The 16332-nt window shown below is 40.2% G+C and overlaps 1 protein-coding gene across 1 annotated transcript in view; it reads right to left on the bottom strand.

The window, feature by feature from the left end:
* Nucleotides 1-16332, bottom strand: part of LAMA3 (laminin subunit alpha 3) — a 254462-nt gene that overhangs the window by 181311 nt on the left and 56819 nt on the right. Inside the window, exons 3-6 of the mRNA XM_054583453.1 lie at nucleotides 13789-13906; nucleotides 12959-13077; nucleotides 5076-5246; nucleotides 2303-2394 (exon numbers count right to left, since the gene is read on the bottom strand). Of these exons, the coding sequence (XP_054439428.1) occupies nucleotides 2303-2394; nucleotides 5076-5246; nucleotides 12959-13077; nucleotides 13789-13906 (500 nt within the window). The remainder of the gene's footprint in view (nucleotides 1-2302; nucleotides 2395-5075; nucleotides 5247-12958; nucleotides 13078-13788; nucleotides 13907-16332) is intronic.

Here is a 16332-nt window from a genome sequence, read left to right as displayed (position 1 = left end):
AAAAGAAAAAGAAGGCTCCTGGCTGTGCCTGTGGGGATTCCCTCAGCTTGACTGCAGGGAGCTGGGACGGCAAACGCTCAGTTACATGCCTAACAGGTGTCAGCCCTCTCCCGGCTCAGCTGCCTGTGAAAGCAAATGGACACCAACTTAACTGGCAGCAAAGAACAGCTGGAGTCCAAATGGGATTTTGTGAGAGATGATTTCAGTTCATTACCAATGACATATTTGCATAAACTGGACTAAAAGAATTATTTAGGGAGGATGGATTGAAGAACATACAGTCCAAGTGCTCTAATACAGATTACAAATTGAGCATAGAGAAAAAAAAAAGTTGGGTACTTGTCTGAATCGTATTGACACCCCCAAATAATTGCTTGTTCTGACTCTACGATAGAAAGCTGATGCTGGCACCTACGGTAAGGATCCTCTTAAAGAAACTGACTAGAGAATCCTCTTCCTGACGACCACCCCACCCCGTCCCCAGGGGAAATCTTATCTTGTTTTAATGTTAAGTCATGCTTCTCCTGAGCAACTGGTTACTTTTTAGATTATGACCATACTGAAACATGAAATTGAGCAGTTTTTCTTTTTGAGTGGATTTCTAGGGAGCTCAGAGTCAATTATAGGATTGATCCACATTTCCATGCATCAAAGTGACCATGGCATGCAGGCGTAATTAAAGCCCTCCTCTGCCAGTTTTTCTTGATTAGCAGCTAACTTTTCTGATTGTCCAGCCTTGGTTTCCTTCATTAAGTCACTGCATCCCCTTAAATATAAGATTTCCTTTTTCCTCTCCATGGATGTGGATTTTAGCAATTTTGTGCACTCCCAGCAGTTGGTGAGAAGCAAATCAACAAGTAGGAGGAGGCAAGGCAGTTGCGCTGGTGTAGACAGGTGGCACACTGAACCTTTCACCAAGGCCTGGGGACATGGCCTCCCCACCCACAACCACACAGGGTGCCACTCCTCCAGGTCTGCGGAGTCAACAGGGCTTGGCAGTGCTTCCCAGAGGGAAAACTCAGATCTTCTCTGTTGACTTTACTCTCCCACGTGCAATTGTTTTGCCTCAGGGTCAGGGACTACAGACCCACCTGTTTCCTTCCCTCTCTCTAACCCTTATCTGACCTCTAGTAACCTCCAGGAGACTACACAGGAGCGACGGCTTATTCATTAACAAACAAGTCCTTGCCAATTAAAGGCCAGTCAGTGGTTGGATTCACACTGTTATCTCAGACGGTGCCCCCCGATGCCTGACGGAGGAGTGACAACATCAGGGACTGCTGCTGGTTGGGGATAAGGGCCCTACAAAGCACCCACGTATGCTGGGTGCTAGCACTTCTGTCTGAACACAAAGCGAGGCCCAGCAATACACAAACCTAAATCTGACTGAAGTAAAATGTGTCTCTGGTAAATGCTGCTCATGGGGAATTGTAGACTTTAAATAAACCATTGAGAGAAAGTTATTACTGTATCTGACATCCGGTAATTTCCAGCCCTTAAAAGCATCTCTCTTGTGGCGGTAACATGAATGCATGCAATTTCTCAACACTTAAAATGATCTATGCATCTTATTCTATGTGAAATATACTTCAATTAAAAGCAAAAACGGGTACCATGTTCATAACCAAAAGGTGGCAGTAACCTAAGTGTTTATTGGCAGATGAATGGATAAGCAAAATGTGATACATACATAATAAAATATTATTCGGCATCAAAAATGAAAGAACTAGCGATGCGTGCTACAAGATGGGTGGACCTTGAGGACATTATGCTAAGTGACATAAGCCCATCATAAAAAGAGAACTACTATATGATTCCACTTACACAAGGTACCTAGAGTAGTCAAAATCATAGACAGAGAATAGTATGGTGGCTGTCGGGGGCTGGGGGAGGAGGGAATGGGGAGTCGTTTAATGGGTATAGAATTTCATTTTTGCAAGATGACGGGCTCTGGAGATTGGCTGCACAACTATGTGAATGTGCTTAACACTACCAAACTGTACGCTTAAAAATGGTTAAGATTCTAAACTTTATATTATGTGTATTTTACCAAAATAAAAAGGGGGGAAAGGATTTGAACATGCATACCCCTGATCCCACTTGACCCAGGAGGAGAAACAAGTGTTATTTCCCTTGGCAACACTAATCAATTATTTGTGCCTGCCTGTGGCACAGTCTGGCTAGGGTTAGGGTTGGTGAGGTGGGGGGAAGGGAATTAGAGATATTTAATGGGATGCAAACATCCACTGAAACAATTAGACTTATTCATAGCAAGGCTATAAAATCTGTACAAGGTACTTACAGTTTTTCAGGATTGTTTGCATTGCACACTTCAGCATGGCCATTGCAAGCGCACCGCCCACCAATGCTGATGTCCTTGATGCTATAATAATACTATGCAACAGAAAACACAATGTGTCCATTTTACTGGAGAGCAACAGAAACATTCCTTCACTAATCTTTAATACACAGCTATATTGGGCCTGCTTCTCTTTCATCCTGTTAAATTTTTTTTTAAAGAACCTTATTTATATATTTTTAGAGAAAGGGGGGAGGGAGGAAGAAAGAGAGGGAGAGAAACATCAATCACCCCCAACCAGGGACCTGGCCTGCGACCCAGGCACTGACCCAACCCAGAAATCAAATCCATAGCCTTTTGGTTTAGAGGACAACGCTCAATCCGCTGCGTCACACTTGAGCCTACTTCAACTTCAAGGCAGCCACATTAGGATGCAATTTGTCTTATAAAAACAAATGCATTCCTCAATCAAATTTAATAGCATAATGCTGAATTTGTACCTTTTGAGAAATCAAATGCTTTAAATGCATGGAGGAAAATTGCCTTGGGAAAGAACCATATACTTTAGCCTTTTGGAAAGGGATTGAAGTGCTTCCTAGCTTATTTTTTAAACATAAACTGGGGTACCATAAATTAAACATTTACAAAAATAAATTTGTGAATCAAAAATTTTGCACCTACTATGTATGTGCAGGCTTTGCAGGGGGAGAGAATGTTTACGAAGATGGATCGCATACAGCACACTGAGAGTGGCAGGGGCCGTCAGCGGCTGTTGAAGCCTTGCTGGCTCAGTGTCAATAAGGCCCAACACAGAAGTTCTAGCTCCAAAAAGCCAGACGGAGCGAGCTTCAGCTCTAGCCGAGTATTGGCCCCTAAACCAGTCCGCATTTATGGGCAGGCCATCTCGCAAACGGGGCACACCTGTGGTGTGTGGACGGCCTCTCTGCTAGGGATAACAGGTGCCACTGTGCGCCAGCTCCCTGACTTCTCAGACTTTGTGGGAGGTGCACAGGGTTTGCTGAGTAATTTGGGGGGGTTAGAATAATTTTTCTGCCTGTGAAAATACCTGCCAGTGAGAAAGTCTTTGAATTCACAAGGACAAGAGGGTTTTGTATCTTTTTGTTTTGCTGCTGAGGTTAGTCATCTTAAAGCACCCTATTCACTCAATGCTGGGGTTCTCTTCTGATTTCTTCTTTAAAAATGGTTGAAGAGTCTAATCTTCCTAGGAACATCTTAGTCTGAAGGTATTTACAACCTCTCTTGTTAATATGGATAAATTCAGTGTTCAAGGGCTTTCTGTGGTATGTTAACACTCAGAGACTTCCAAGCTTATCACCATAGAAGTTTCTCTCTAGCCTATGTGTTAAGGGCAGCAGCAACAAAAGAGAGAAGCATGTGATCAGCTTTGAATGGAGCACTGCTGTTCCTCCATTCAAAGAAGCAACTTAGATTTGGGGACTCGAGATTATGTTGTGCACTCCATTAAAAATTACTTAATAGAGAAGACTGTGTTCACCTAAGTGAAAAGAAATATACATACCTATGAGTACAAATATTGCAACCCCCAAAAGACCAACTGTAAAAAATGGTGGTGAGGTACATTTGTAGCAGGGCTACAAAACACCTGGAGGAGTGGAAACACAGTGTAGCGAGAGTTTATCAGAAAGCCCAGCCTTTCCTCACAAATTCCATCCTTGGATCCAGGAGAGTTCTCACATACAGCAGCTAAGAGCACTAACAGCGTAGGAAATGCAGAAGACAAGCCACCTGTACTCAAGATGAGAGGCCTCTTTTGAATATCCTTAAAACTGTAGCAAAACTTACTTTTCTCTCTTCCTTTCCTAGCTCTCCGATTTTACCCACGTAAGAAGGCAAACTCTTTAAGGTGCCTAGGTCATCTTCCATTCACCCTTCCAGGTCCATTCTCCACCTTTCTCCACCCTGCTCTTTGCCCTGAGGCTGACCTTTATGGGCTGCAACAAGGGTCTCTTGCTCTCCAGCTTTCTACTGGGTTTGGCCAATAGGAGGAACTAGCAGGAAATCAGAGTGTGGGAGAAGATTGAGTTCAGGGTATTTGTTTTGATGGTCCCCTCTGTGCCCAGGAAACAAGGGTACTGTCCTGACACTAAGAGTGAGAGATATTCAGGCTATACATCCAACATAGTAGGAGTACTAGTGTTCACCAATATCTATGTCCCCTCTACTTCAGCTAGATTACATCACCCAGCCTCCTGCATCTAGGTGGGGCCATACAGTCAGTTCCTGCCAATGGAAGTGACCCGTGTGGCTGGAACATGTGGGTCTTCTCTGCCCTCTCTCTCTTTTTCCTCATCTCCTGACAAGATGCGGGGGATCCAGAGGAGGACTCTGAGGTCCTACAGGCGGCACATTAAAATTTAAAAAGCCTGGTTCCCTGAATGACTTTGTGGAGCCAATGCCACCTGCTGAGCACATTAGGCTGTCACATGAGCAAAAAATGAACTTTTATTTTTTCAAGCCTCTGAGAATTGGGGACTGTTTGTTATTATATCAGACTAATACCAGGCTGGCTATCATCCTTTGCCTTTCACCTTCTTTGAATGTAGTCATTTTTCATCAACAAGCAACTTTTAATTTATATCTAATGTTTCAGACAAAACTAACTCCTATGCATACACTGTTGCTTTCAGTAAAGATTACTTGAATGAGTTCAAGGCAATTAATATGATAAGCAAAAAGAAAGAAAGAAAGAAACATTTAAAAAGCTGCTGCCTAGGCACCTAAAAACACGACTCACCCTCCGAGTGACAGTTGGATCTCTTTGTGCTTTGGAGATGAGGTGTCCAAGAAGGGTGTTGGTTCGGAGAAAACGCAAACGTATATTTGTTGCCTTGGTGAAATCCCTCAGAGTATGGGAGAAGGTAAAATTTTTTGCACCTGGACGACCATTTATCAAAGATACCACAACCTAAAATAACAACAGACACACACAACACAGAGGGAGAAAAATCCTTGCATCAAAATTTAGATGCAAATAACTATAAATAACTCATACATCCCAAAGCATTAGGTTTCTTTGTGCCATTAGATGTTTGTAGGTGGTGCTGAATATTGTTTATGTCTAAAAACATTGCTATTTGCAGCTTCTCTTTGAATTCCAGCAATCTCTCCTAAAATCTGGGTTTTGAGAAGATGTTATCATTTCCTTTTCAAACCCTTTGTTCTATCAGTGTCATTGTGGGGCTGTAATGCTAAGACGTGTTGAAAGTATGATGTTGAAATATGTAAATATAAGAAAACAACTTTTTCCAAGCTGTATCAAAGAAACAAAGCTAAAATAATCACAATCTAAATGATGTTAAAAAAAAGGCTCTGCATTTAAAATTGACAGTGAAGGAGATAAAATAGCTATACAAAATCAAGGTTTTATTTTAAAACTTGAGAGGGAGACAAGATGGCGGAAGAGTGAATGGAAGTCACACTGACATCCTCCCAGGACCAATCTGGAATTACAACTAAATTGTCGAGAAATCACCTGGAACAAACAACTGAACAATGGCTCGAGAGAAGCCTAATAACCTCAGACAGACAGAAGAATCAGTTTTAGCACAGCCTGACTGGTAAGGAGTACAGTGGAGACTCAAGAAGGCTGGCTGGGCACCCCACAGGCAGCAGTGCCAGAGGAATATTTAAGCAGCCAGTTGGATCCCCCTGAGAAGAGTGGGGTCTAAACCATAAGTGGGGGTCCCCAGCTTATAGCACCAGAGCCCAAAAAGTACAGAGATAACAGCCAGCTGCAAAAAGCAGTAGGGTTGCTCTTGGCCAGAGACAGGTGGCTAAAGATGCCAAGAACCATTTAAAAGGCTACTACATAAATTTTTATTTGCAGCCACTTACCCTGGGCTCTGGAAAAGGTGGGGACAGAGTGGGTTAGAGATGCCTGAGGAGAGAAGGGAGTGGAGGCTTTGGGGAGAGAACTGAGGGAAGAGCTGGTGGGATCCTGGTGCTGAGTCATCCCCCATATGGCAGCTGCCATCTTGCTCAGGCAGATCACTCCCTGAGTGCCAGCAGTGTGAGAGGAAACAATAGCCTGGCCCCCAGGGGGGACTCTGCCCTGCCCTGTGATGCTTAAGCCTGACTGATGACTGCCAAGTGACTAGACTAACAAATGAAGAAGATAGCCACAGACAGTAGATTCCTGGAGGTCTCAAACAGGCTGCCTAAGGTCAGATGGGGTCAATAGCTGACATCACCACAGGCAGATCAAGAAAGAAAAAACAGCAGTAAACACTAGAGGCTACCGAGACAAAATCTACTGTGGTATTCTCCATGATTTGCAATATTTTCTTTACTGTATAGCTTTTTAATGTTCATTTCGAATCCATCAAGTTTGTGCATATTAAGTCATGAGATTTTATATTAACAGTTTATTTCTCTCCTTTCTTATAATAGTTTTAATCTCTTTACAGCTTTATTAGTACTGGATCATTTGCTGTTGATAGTGGGAATGCAGGAGGGAGTTATTTTTGCAGATGTGGGTTTGTTTTCAGGGCTTTGTGGTTTTGTTCTGGCACCACCTGCACAAAACACACAAGATGTGGTATGCAGAGAGACCCTGATAGTTGACTTGCCTCTATTTCATTTAGTTTTCTGTGTGGAGATTCCTCCTCAGTCAACCGGCTGGAGGGAAGGACCCACCAAAGAATAATTAAACAACGATCAAAACCTAATTACTTTCAGAGAGTCAACATAAACAGCATAAAATGCATCCTAAGAGCATCAAGTTCAGGAGACTAAGGAGACTATACCACTGAGTCTCACAGATCTCCTACCATAGAAGTTTAACACCACAAAGTCAGGAAGTCAAGACACATCAATTTAAGAAGCAGAAGCAAAAATAAATAAATAAGAGTCTCACAAATAATGAGAAGACAAAGAAATACCCCACAACAGAAAGGAAAGGGGGAATCCCCACAAAGAGAACTAAATGAAATAGAGGCAAGTCGACTATCAGATATTGAATTCAAAACAGTGGTTCTAAGGAAGCTAAGTGAGCTCAGAGAGAATTACCAAAAACTACAGGAACCATGAGTAACTTACTGCAAAATATATCAGCACGAAAAAGGACATAGAAACTTCAATAAGAGACAAGAGGAAATGAAGAAGACAATTTCTGAATTGAAGAACTCAGTAGAAGGATCAAAAGTAGGCTAGATGAAACAGAGGATCAAATCATGAGCTGGAGGATAAGGTAGAAAAAAACTCCCAGAAAGAGCAAGAAAATGAAAAAAGACTCCAAAAGAATGAAGGGGCATTTAGGGAAATGCAGGACAACCTAAAACATAATAATATCCATATAATAGGAATACCAGAAGAAGAAGAAGAAGAAGAGGAGGAAGGGATAGAGAACCTGTTTGAAAAAGTAATGATGGAAAACTTCCCTAATTTGAGGAGAGAAAAAGGCACACAAATCCAGGAAGCACAAAGGGTCCCATTCAAGAGGGACTCAATGAAGCCCACTTGAAGATACATCATCATTAAAATGGCAAATATCAAAGACAAACAGAGAATCTAACAGGGAACAGATAGTAACATACAAGGGAGCCCCAATACAGCTAGCAGCAGACTTCTCCCCAGAAACACTACAAGCCAGAAGGGAATGGCAAGAAATATTGCAAGTAATGAAAAGTAAAGGCCTGCAACCAAGACTACTCTACCCAACAAGGCTCTCAATGAAGATAGAAGGTAAAATAAGGAGTTTCTCAGACAAAAGAAGGCTAAAAGAATACACCTCCACCAAACCAGCACTGTAAGATATGCTAAAGGGACTACTTAAAGGATATGAAGAAATAGAGTGAGAAAGAGAGGAACACAGGTACAAAGGGAAAAAAATGAATAAGTACCTATCAATAATAGCTTTAAATGTAAATGAATTCAATGCCCCAATTAAAAGACATAGGGTAACTGAATGGATAAGAAAACATGACCTGCACATATGCTGCCTACAAGAGACCCACCTCAGAGCAAAGGACCTACACAGACTAAAAATAGAGGGATAGAAAAAATATTCCAAGCAAATGGACAGGAAAAAAAGCCAGGATAGCAATACATATATTGGACAAAGTAGATTTCAAAACAAAGGCCATAGAAACAGATCCAGAAGGACACTTCATAATACTCAAAGGAAGAATCCATCAAGAAGACACAAACATTGTAAACCTATATGCACCCAACATAAAAGCACCCAAATATATAAGGAAAATCTTGGAGGACGTCAAGAAAGATAGAGACCGCAACACACTGATCGTACGGGATTTTAACACTCCACTGTCAACAATGGATAGATCTTCCAAACAGAATATCAACAAGGATATTGTGGAACTGAATGACACATTAGATCAAATGGACTTAACTAATATATATAGAATCTTTCATCTCAAAGAAGCAAAATACACATTCTTTTCAAATGCACACGGAACATTTTCAAAGACAGACCACATAATAGGACACAAAACAAGCCTCAAAAATTCAAGAAAATTGAAATCATAACAAGCATTTTCTCAGACCACAAGGGCTTGAAACTAGAGACAAACCTCAAGGAAAAAACTCAAAAATATTCTAACTCATGGAGATTGAATAGCATGCTATTAAACAATGAATGGGTCAATAATGAGATCAAAGAAGAAATCAAAAAGTTTCTGGAAACAAATGAAAATGAACACACAACAGTCCAAAATCTATGGGACACAGTGAAGACAGTCCTAAGAGAGAAGTTCATAGCAATGCAGGCCTACCTAAAAAAAGATAGAAACATTTCAAATAAATTATCTAACATTACAGCTTCAAGAACTGGAGAAACAACAACAAAGTCCAGAGAGAGTGTAAGGAAGGAAATACTCAAGATCAGAGCAGAACTGAATGACATAGAGACTAAAAGAACAATTCAAAGGATGAATAAATCCCGGAGATGATTCTTTGAAAAGATAAACAAAATCAACAAGCCTTTATGTTGACATATCTAGAAAACAAGGGAGAGGACCCAAATAAATAATATCAGAAATGAAAGAGAAGGAATTACAACTGACACCACAGAAATAGAAAGGATTGTAAGAAATTACTATGAACAATTATATGCCAAGAAATTTGAAAACCTGGGTGAAATGGACAAGTTTCTGGAAAAATATAACCTTCCAACACTGAATGAAGAAGCAGCAGAAAGCCTGAACAGACTGATAACAGCTTGTGAAATTGAAGCAGTAATCAAAAAACTCCTGGCACAAAAAACCCTGGGCTGGACGATTTCATAGGAGAATTTTACAAAACATTTAAGGAAGAGCTAACTCCTCTCCTTCTCAGACTATTCCAAAATGCCCAAGAAGAGGGAGGACTCCAAAATTCTTTTTATGAGGCCAGCATCATCCTAATCCCAAAACCAGAAAGGACACAACAAAGAAAGAAAACTACAGGCCAATATCGTTGATGAACATAGATGCTAAAATCCTCAACAAAATATTGGCAAACTGCATCCAGCAATACATTAAAAAGATCATCCACCATGATCAAGTGGGATTCATCTCAGGGATGCAAGGACGGTTCAATATTTGCAAATCAATAAATGTAACACATCACATAAACAATAGGAAAGACAAAAACCACATGATCATATCAATAGATGCAGAAAAAGCATTTGATAAGGTACAGCACCCATTTATGATAAAAACACTCAGCAAAGTGAGAGTAAAGGGGGCATACCTCAACAAAATAAAAGCCATATATGAAAAACCTACCGTTAACATTATACTCAATGGGCAAAAACTAAAAGCTTTCCAACTAAGATTGGGAACAAGACAAGGTTGTTCACTTTCACCACTTCTATTCATTATAGTTTTGGAAGTCCTAGCCACAGCAGTCAGACAAGAAAAAAAATAAAAGGCATCCAAACTGGAAAGGAGGAAGTAAAACTGTCATTGCAAATGACATGATAATGTACATAGAAAAATCTATGGACTCCACCAAAAAACTACTTGACCTAATAAATGAATTTGGCAAAACAGCAGGATACAAAGTCAATATTCAGAAATCAAAGGCATTTTTGTACACCAACAATGAAATATCAGAATCAGAAATCAGGGGAAAAATCCCACTTGCTATAGCAACAAGAAAAATAAAGTATCTAGGAATAAACTTAACCTAGGAGGTAAAAGACCTATAAGCAGAAAACTATGCAACACTGAAGAAAGAAATTAAGGAGGACAAAAATAAATGGAAGCATATACTGTGTTCATGGTCTGGAAGAGTTAATATCATCAAAATGTCCATACTACCCAAAGCAATTTATAGATTTAACGCAATCCCTATTAAAATACCAATGATATATTTCACAGATATAGAACAAACATTTCAAAAATTTATATGGAACTATCAATGACCCCAAATAGCCACAGAAATTTTGAAAAAGAAGTACAAAGGAGGAGGGATCCTAATATCTGACATCAAATTATATCACAAGGCCACTGTAATCAAAATAGTGTGGTACTGGCATAAGAAGAGACACATAGAGCAAAGGAAAAGAGTAGCCCAGAAATAAACCCATGTATCTACGGTCAATTAATATTTGACAAAGGTGGCAGAAGCATAAAATGGAGTAAAAAATAGGCTCTTCAACAAATAGTGTTGGGAGAGCTGGACAGCGACATGCAAAAAATTGAAATTTGACCACCAACTTATGTCATATACAAAAATAAACTCAACAGGGATAAGAGACTTAAATATAAGTCGTGATACCAGAAAAGTCCTAGAAGACACCATAGGCAGGAAACTCTCAGATATTCCACACATCAATATTTTCACTGATCTATCCCCTAGAGCAAGGGACACAAAGGAAAGAATAAACAAATGGGACTTCATCAAAATAAGAAGCTTCTGTATGGCTAAAGAAAACATCAGCAAAATGAAAAGGGAGCCAACATTATGGGAAAATATACTTGCCAATGATACCTTGGACAAGGGTCTGATCTCCAAAATATATACAAAACTCATATGACTCCACTCCAGGAAGACAAATGATCCAATTAAAAAAAAGACAAAGGACCTGAACTGACACTTCTCCAAGGAGGACATACAGAGGGCCCTATAGGCATATGAAAGGAGGCTCGGCATCACTAGCCATCAGAGAAATGCATATTAAAACCACAATGAGATACCACTTCACATCAGTCAGAATGGCCATCATAAACAGATCAACAAACAAGTGCTGGAGAGGTTGTGGAGAAAAGAACCCTAGTACACTGTTAGTGGGAATGCAGACTGGTGCAGCCACTGTGGAAAACAGTGTGGAATTTCCTCAAAAATCTAAAAATGGAACTGCCTTTTGACCCAGTGATTCCCCTGCTGGGATTATACCCTAAGAATCCCAAAACTCCAATTCAAAAGAACCTGTGCACCCCAATGTTCATAGCAGCACAATTTACAATAGCCAAGTACTGGAAGCAGCCTAAGTGCCCATCAATATGAGTGGATCAAAAAACTATGGCACATTTACACAATGGAATACTATGCAGCAGAAAGAGCTACTACCCTTCGGGACAGCATGGATGGAACTGGAGAGCATCATGCTAAGCAAAATAAGCCAGAGGGTGAAATACAAATACCATGTGATCTTACCTATAAAGTGGAACCTAATCAACAAAACAAACAAGCAAGAAAAATATAACCAGCAACATCGAAAGAAAAAACAAACTGACAGTAACTGGGGGTAAGGGGGTAACAGGGAAAAAAGGGGGAAAGGTCAAATCAAGAAACATGTATAAAGGACTCATGGACTAAACTAAAGTGGGGAAGGATTGAGGGTGGGAGGTGGGGGTGGTTGGGACAGGGGAAAGTGGTTGGGGCAAAATTGAGACAAATGTATTTCAACAATTAAAAAAATGTAAAAAGAAAAAAAAATAAAATTTGAGGTGATGAAGTTCAAGTCCCAACCATTTGAGACACGAACCACTCACCACTCATTGCAAGATACTGCATAGAGCTGCTCAAGATTTTTCTACCTAAAGAGGGGGAGACAGACACCCATTAAACAAACTTATTTGAAACTCACTTCATGCTCATTATGGCCTCACAATTTCCATGGAATTCTCTGATTTTTCCCACCTCTGTTTTCCCATCACCTTAACAATAGCCTGGCTGACTTCACAAGGTCAAAATGCAACCCTAAAGGACAACAATTTGTTTTTTCCCAACAGATGATGCCCACCCTGCCCAAGGGATCAGGGATTAGTGCTGCCACATTCCCTTCATCTCATTACTTTTACTGGGATAATGTGGCTGGGAAGCGGTGGGAGGGGCTTCATGTCAATCACCAGCAAACCACTTTCTAAATAATCCACCAGAAAAGTAGACTTCCAGATCTATGGGCCTTGAATCTGGAATCGTGACTGCCAGAGAATTAGAGGCCTCAAATAGAATTTCCAATATTAATTATACTGCAATTTTTTAAAAAATCCAATCCAATTCATCCTGGGAGTCTTCGATGTGATTCTTTTACCATTTAGTACCAAGTACTGGTCTCCATAGTGACCCCCGTCAGATCTCCTTGAAAGTGCAAGTTTCACAATTATGAAAAATTTGATACTTATGTTCATTTCTGAGTCTCCTCTCTCATGGCCTCCCAAATTCACTTACCTCACCATTTTCCAAAGGTATAATCCGGGAATATTCAGTAGTGCAAAGCACATCATCATCTCGGGTGACAGCCATATTTGCTGCCTGCCCAAATTGTTCCCAACAGTCTACTCTAGAATCTAGAAAGGAAACATTTAGGATTATCAAATAAAATACTATCAGCTTGATGTAAATCTCTTTAAAAATCTAATGTTTCCTTAAGAAGATACATGAATAAGAACAGAGAAGCATTGAAGATTTTTAGACAAAAGCTTAGAATGAAGTTTTAAATCATGAAAGAAAATACCAAGCCATTTCAAGCCACTTGACTTTCAGAAGCAATGTTTGGAGATGCGGCTCTAAATCCTCACTCATTAAGCAAGTTTACCCTCTAAGGAACATTCATGGAAAACCCAGTGCTTTTGTAAGCAAAATTTCTGTCCACTTCAAGTTGTCATAGGGTTCGTCATACTGACATTCTTCATTAGTGAAGATGACAGGGTCAAGGTAAGTTATATGAAATGCAGGATCCAAGAATGAAACTTGGTTCCTAATTTGGCATAAAAGGAAAAGGATTGCAGCTATGGCCCAGTTACAGGTACACAGTTTCTCCCTACATAATGGCAAGAACTGTTAACATAAAGGGCATTTCAACCTCAGCTCTGCGTGTGTATGCTTGCAATTAATGCACACATGCTCGATAAATAGGGCTGTTCTAAGGGGAACCTGGAAAGTTAAAGTTGACCAGTCCCTAACTAGCCACATGGAGAAACAAATTTCCTAGTTAAATCCAAAGTCTTAATCTGTTGCAAATAATTAAAATCCCTATAGCATTACTTACGATTACTTACGAGCAAAATATTGCCAAGGTGAGTAGGTGCTCCCAAAGTCTACAGATCTTTCCAAGACCCAAAGATCAGGACGAGGAGAATTTGCAAATTTGATTAAAATATAGGCCACATGGAAGAGCTGATAAAGCAAAAGCGATACAGTTATTAAAGTCACCTTGTCTATCTACAATTTTGACCGTCTCTATATGCTGTTGATTCCCAAATCAACACACATAGCCATACCTCTCCCAAGATCCAGATCCCATTCCTACCTGTCTCTTGGACATCTCCACTTGGGTTGAGTTTCTCAATGTTATTACGTCCAAAACCGAAATGATCACTTTTCAAAGGTATGACATTAATCTTTGTCATACCTTAATCATTATGTCTTTGAATTTCAACCAGGCTACACAGCATCTTAAGGTCTGTACATTCTGAGAATCCTGATGTCAAGCAATAGTCATCGTCAGATGCCTATTCATCGCACCCCCAAACCCTGTTTATTTAATAATTTATGATTTAATCATTACTATGTTCTGGGTACTACGATAAGCACCCCTCAAACATTCTTGCATTACAATAATGAGGATGAGGAAAATGTGACTTAGAGGGGTTAAGTAATGTGCCCACATCTTGCAGGTGTAAGAATCCTGAACCTACATGTATTCTACTCACTGACCATTAGCTATACCACAGGCTTAGTAGGTGCTTAATATTTGACATTTTTCAGCTTCGAGGAAATTAATTGTCAGAAAGCTCAAATAATAATTGTCATCATTATTTTCAAATATTCAAAGTTTCCATTACAGGGAGCCTGGAAGTGGGAAGCTATATTATATATAACACATCTCGAGGGTTATTTGAATGCAATGGTTTCCCAAAATTGCACTTTCTGCTACTGAAAATCCAAATAAATGAAATAGTCCCAATAGCTCAGAAGACCACTCTCTGTTTCACTGCATTATGTTCTGAGATAAGGTGTGATTCCTTTGATGCAGCACAGCAAAAATTCCAAATCTAGCAGCAGACGGAAGGAGACAGCATGTGGCTGCTCCACTTGTTAGAGGAGCCTGATACCCAGACCTAATTTAATAAGCTTATCGATTCAACCAACTCATCTTCCAGCACCTAGCAGACAGGGCATTCCACTTTAAAATGTTTCCCTCCTGCCCTGGCTGGTGTGGCTCAGTTGACTGGATCGTCATCCCATAAACTAAAAGGTCATGGGTTTGATTCACAGTCAGGGCACCTGCCCTAGGTTGTGGGTTCGGTCCTTGGTCAGAGCATGCTAAGACAGGCAACTGATCAATGTTTCTCTCTCACATAGATGTTTCTCCCCCTCTCTCTCTTCCCCTCTCTCTCAATAAGCAGGTCCTTGGGTGAGGATAAAAATAAATTAAATTAAATTAAAAAATAAAATGCCTCCCTCCCATTTTCATCTAGGAACCTATTTCTGTGACCTGACTACTGGTTAGCTGCCTTTCATTCTTTTCCTGAGCCCACTGGCACTGACGCTCTATGCTTTCTGGGTCATCTCCACTGCTGTGTGTAACTTGCAATCAATCCTTGCCAAGTGCTCCAGCCCTACAGTAAATCCCTGAGACTTGCAAATTTAAAATGTCACTGTGAGGCAGTGTGAGCGCTGTCCAAAGTGGGTTCACAGCTGGCTCAGGCATGTTAAACCAACAGTTATAAATTTATTCTCTTCTGCTTGATAATTTAAAATTATGTGCTTTTTAAATGGCTCCTTCTGCTAAACTCCTATTATCAGTTACTTATGTTTGCTCTTTGATCACTCATAATATTTCAAAGCATGCAGGACCCACACTTGAGATTCACTGATGTAAACAAAGACCCTTTATGAAGCTGGAAATCACCAGACAATGGAGTCACTAGAAGCAGAAAAGCAATGGCAAATATATGCATTTTCAGAGAAATAACACACACACACACACACACACACACAAACACATTTTTTTTTAAAAATCTCTGAAAGTAACTTACAGACATCATTTTGTCAGCATGTAGCTCCCCAAAACATGCATATTTCTCTTTCATAAACTCAACATTTTGGTGCCTGATAAATTTTACCATTGATACAAAAATCTTATCTAACACATTGTCCGTATCCAAATTCTCCTGATTCTCCTAATAACACCTGCTGTATACTCCCAATCCAGGATCCAAACAAGGATTACATACAACATTTACTGGTCAAGTCTCTCTTGCCTTTTTAAATCAAGAGCAATCCTTCCAGGGTTTTTGTCTTTCCTGACACTGACATTTCAAAGAGTCCAGGTCTTTTCTATCACAGCATGTTCCACAATCTGAGTTTGTCTGACTATCTTCTCACGATCTGGTTCACGGTGAGCATTTTGGCAGGGTTACTACCTATGTGACATACCCTTCTCATGCCATCCTGCCAGGGGGCACACGATGCCACAGCGTCCTCTTGTCGGTGATGCTATGTCTGATGACTTGTCTCAGAAGATGTCCCTAGATTTCCCCATTATAAAGTTACCTTTTTAATTTTGTCATTAATAAGGAACCCACAGAGAGACATTT

Source organism: Pteronotus mesoamericanus, unplaced genomic scaffold (genome assembly GCF_021234165.1).
Source record: "Pteronotus mesoamericanus isolate MK-2021 breed Mesoamerican mustached bat unplaced genomic scaffold, CSHL_Meso_final contig_74, whole genome shotgun sequence".
In the NCBI taxonomy this organism is placed as follows: Eukaryota; Metazoa; Chordata; class Mammalia; order Chiroptera; family Mormoopidae; genus Pteronotus; species Pteronotus mesoamericanus.
The sequence above is the reverse complement of the archived record's forward strand: the minus strand, read 5'-3'. Positions and strand labels throughout refer to the sequence as shown.